The following is a 3091-nucleotide window of genomic DNA, read 5'->3' on the forward strand; positions in this document are numbered from 1 at the left end:
AGACCTTTATACCCCTCTGTAATGGGGTAGAAGGAAGTCCCCAGTGTGGAGAAAGATTGTTTAGCAACCAAGAGAAAACGCTTGTCCCCATTCTGAACCTAAAACACACAAGAAGAAAAAGGGAGAAAGCCGAAAAATAGGCCAGTGACAAAAATAACCTTTCACCTCAGGTTAGACTCAAGGAAAACAAGACACTAATAGGAAACATTCGAGTAAAACAAAGCATAGAACACAAAAGGGGTAGAGAGGATTGGGGGTGGGTGGGTGTAAGCATTGATTTCACTGTTTTCTTTTTCTTTTTTCTTGCAAGATCCCTTTCTTTCCCGAAAGCTCAATTTTGTTTAACTTAAGTTTGACGTTAAAGCAAAGGTTTAGGCAAAGACACCAAGAAAAACTTTAGAAAAGAAAAAGTTGGTGCAAAGAAAATGAAAACTATTTTCATATTCGCAGGACCTGGGGGGAGAGGGGAAAGTTTGAGGAAAAGACTTTGACCAAACTATCCCACTTTCCCCCTAGGAAGACCATAATAAATCAGACTGCCAGTTGCCCCTCTGAGATATCAAGAATTAGAGGACCCAGGAAGAGAACAGAGTGTGTGGGCGGGAAATGAAAGAGAAGCTTTCGAGAGTGAACCAAGACTTCAGGAAGAGGCCCGACACTCCACCAGTTTACGGAAGCTTTTCCGAAAGTTGTCATCGAGAAAAGCATAGAGAAAAGGATTGAGGCAGCTATTAGCATAGCTCAGGCTGGTGATGAAGTAGGAGACTCCGATGATGACTGGAGTTTGCGGGATATCTGTGGTGAGAGCGACCACGGTGCTAAGGTGATAAGGCGTCCAGCAGAAGAGGCATACAGCCAGGATGACCAGCACCATGAGGGTCACACGCTTCTTGGCCCGATCTAGGGCTTTGGCATGGCTGTCCAGCTGCATGGCTCGCAACCGACACAACATGATAGTGTAGAGGATGCAGATAGTGGACACAGGAATGGCGAATCCCAGGATAAGTGTGTAGATGCGGCTCACCTTCCACCAAAAACTCTCTGGCTGGGGAAAGACCAGGACGCATTGGAGGCGACCCTCCTCCTCGTAAAGCTGGGCGAAGATTGTGAAGGGTAGGACAATAAGAGTGACCAGGAACCAGACTGCCAAACTGACTGCCTTGGCCGCCCGGTAAGTACGAAAGGCCATCTTGCGTGATTCAACAGTGGCCAACACCACCAGGTAGCGGTCGATGCTCATAACTGTGAGAAAGTATAGGCTGGAGAAGGTATTGTACTGGTCTATGGAGATGATGAATTTACACATCAGCTCCCCGAAGGGCCACTGCAGTAGAAGGTAGTCAGCAATGTTGATAGGCAGCACCAGCGTAAAGAGCTCATCTGCAATAGCTAGATTCAGGATGAACAAGTTGGTGACCGTCTTCATCCTGGGCGCCCGGAGCAGGACATAGAGAACCGCTGTGTTGCCTGTCAGCCCCACTGCGCAGATCACGGAGTAGATGATAGGCACAGCTATATACAGGGGCTGTAGGACAAGCTCGGGGCTAGAGGCGTTATGGCCCCCGGGGTCTCCCACATCGTTTTCTGCCAGCTCCTGGGAGCAGCCCCGCTCTGGATTCGGGCAGGACGAGTTCGTTGCTCCGGTACTGGAAGTTAAATTGTACATCTTCCTAAAGCAAAGAATCACTAGGTTCCAGAAAGCTGTGTGCACTCTCTGGAGACGAAGGGGTGGGAAAAGGTGGAAATAAGAGAGAAAATCTATTAGCGATGGGAGAGGTTCGCGCCAGCTCTCGCTTTGCTACTCTTATTCCCCTCTATCATTAGCAACCTAGTCTCTTTCTTCTCAAGCTGTAGCCTCTTTTACGGAAGTGCCTAGCTATGGATATTGTTGTCAGAGAAAAGCACGACCTCAGAAGCAGTTCGGGACCAGGAGAAGAAACTCTCTTCACCTGTGGCTTTTCAAAGCTGCTCTGGAAACATCATTGGCAATCTCTTTAGCCAGTGCGACAGTGGGTTACAGGCAGCTGAAGAGACGGTCCCGTCACTTCTGATTTGTTTAAGGCTGTAAAATGATTATAAAGCACAAATTAGGACCTCTGGGTTCTACAAAATAATACCAAGATATATTAGCTGGAAAAAAATAGGGTGTGTGTGTGTGTGTGTGTGTGTGTGTGTGTGTGTACGCGCACGAACGTGTGTGTGCCGTGTGTCCATAGGGAAATGTTTGGAGAAGAGAAAGGATATTATTACACATCTTCTAGTGCAATTTGGTTCTATTTGATCATTCCCCTACCTGTTGGTATATTATTGTAACAAGTAAACTATCTCAAATAAAATAAAGGGAGGGGCAAATTCAAGAGGAAAGAGTCCTAAACCACCCCAAACTAGCCTTTTTTATGAAAAAATACAATCTAATTACAATATCACTGAAGTAATTTGCCACTACAAATTCTGCTGCATTTATTTATCGAACATAATATTGTTCCTTTTACCTCTTCCTGAGTTAATAGCAAATATGTAGTTCTGTTTCTTTAGTTTTCTTTCATATTTAATGAGTAAGCTTACCTTAGTAATTTCCTGTTTTGAGTATCCTTCAGGATGACCTGTTGGTCGAATATAGCCGCCCTTGTAAAATTAAAAATCCGAAACACAAAATGGGGTATCTGGCCAGCTCCAATTCTGAATGTTTTCCAGGCTGCTGAAATCCTGGACAGCTCTTTCTAGTCTTCCACGGCTACTAGCCCAGCTACTGCAAAACTGAGCAAGAGGGCGCAGACGCAACTACTGTAACCGAGCAGGATTTTCCCTTGCTCTTAATAAGCAAAAACGAGATGTTGAAATAGTCGACCTACTACTGTAACTTGTTCTGTAAGAAATAAAAGATTTCTTTGACAATGACTTACTTAATGTAAATCATAGTTAATAAGCTAATTTTCATTAAAGCAAAAGTAAAGACCTTTTACTTCTTATAATATTTTCCTCAAAAGGTTAAGATAAAATTACTTTAGTTCAGTTGTAGTAGGGTAAATCATTCCCATTTCTAGACAAATGGGGCTTAAGCAAATATAGACTTTAAATTTATATATGAAAC

The 3091-nt window shown here is 44.0% G+C and overlaps 1 protein-coding gene across 1 annotated transcript; it reads right to left on the bottom strand.

Moving 5' to 3' along the window:
• Nucleotides 1–561: 561 nt before the first annotated feature.
• NPBWR1 (neuropeptides B and W receptor 1) lies at nt 562–1681 on the bottom strand. The gene has a single exon (XM_051999227.1). The coding sequence runs from the start codon at nt 1664–1666 to the stop codon at nt 641–643; it is 1026 nt and encodes a 341-aa protein (XP_051855187.1). The 5' UTR covers nt 1667–1681; the 3' UTR covers nt 562–640.
• Nucleotides 1682–3091: the final 1410 nt, after the last annotated feature.

Source organism: Antechinus flavipes, chromosome 1 (genome assembly GCF_016432865.1).
Source record: "Antechinus flavipes isolate AdamAnt ecotype Samford, QLD, Australia chromosome 1, AdamAnt_v2, whole genome shotgun sequence".
In the NCBI taxonomy this organism is placed as follows: domain Eukaryota; kingdom Metazoa; phylum Chordata; class Mammalia; order Dasyuromorphia; family Dasyuridae; genus Antechinus; species Antechinus flavipes.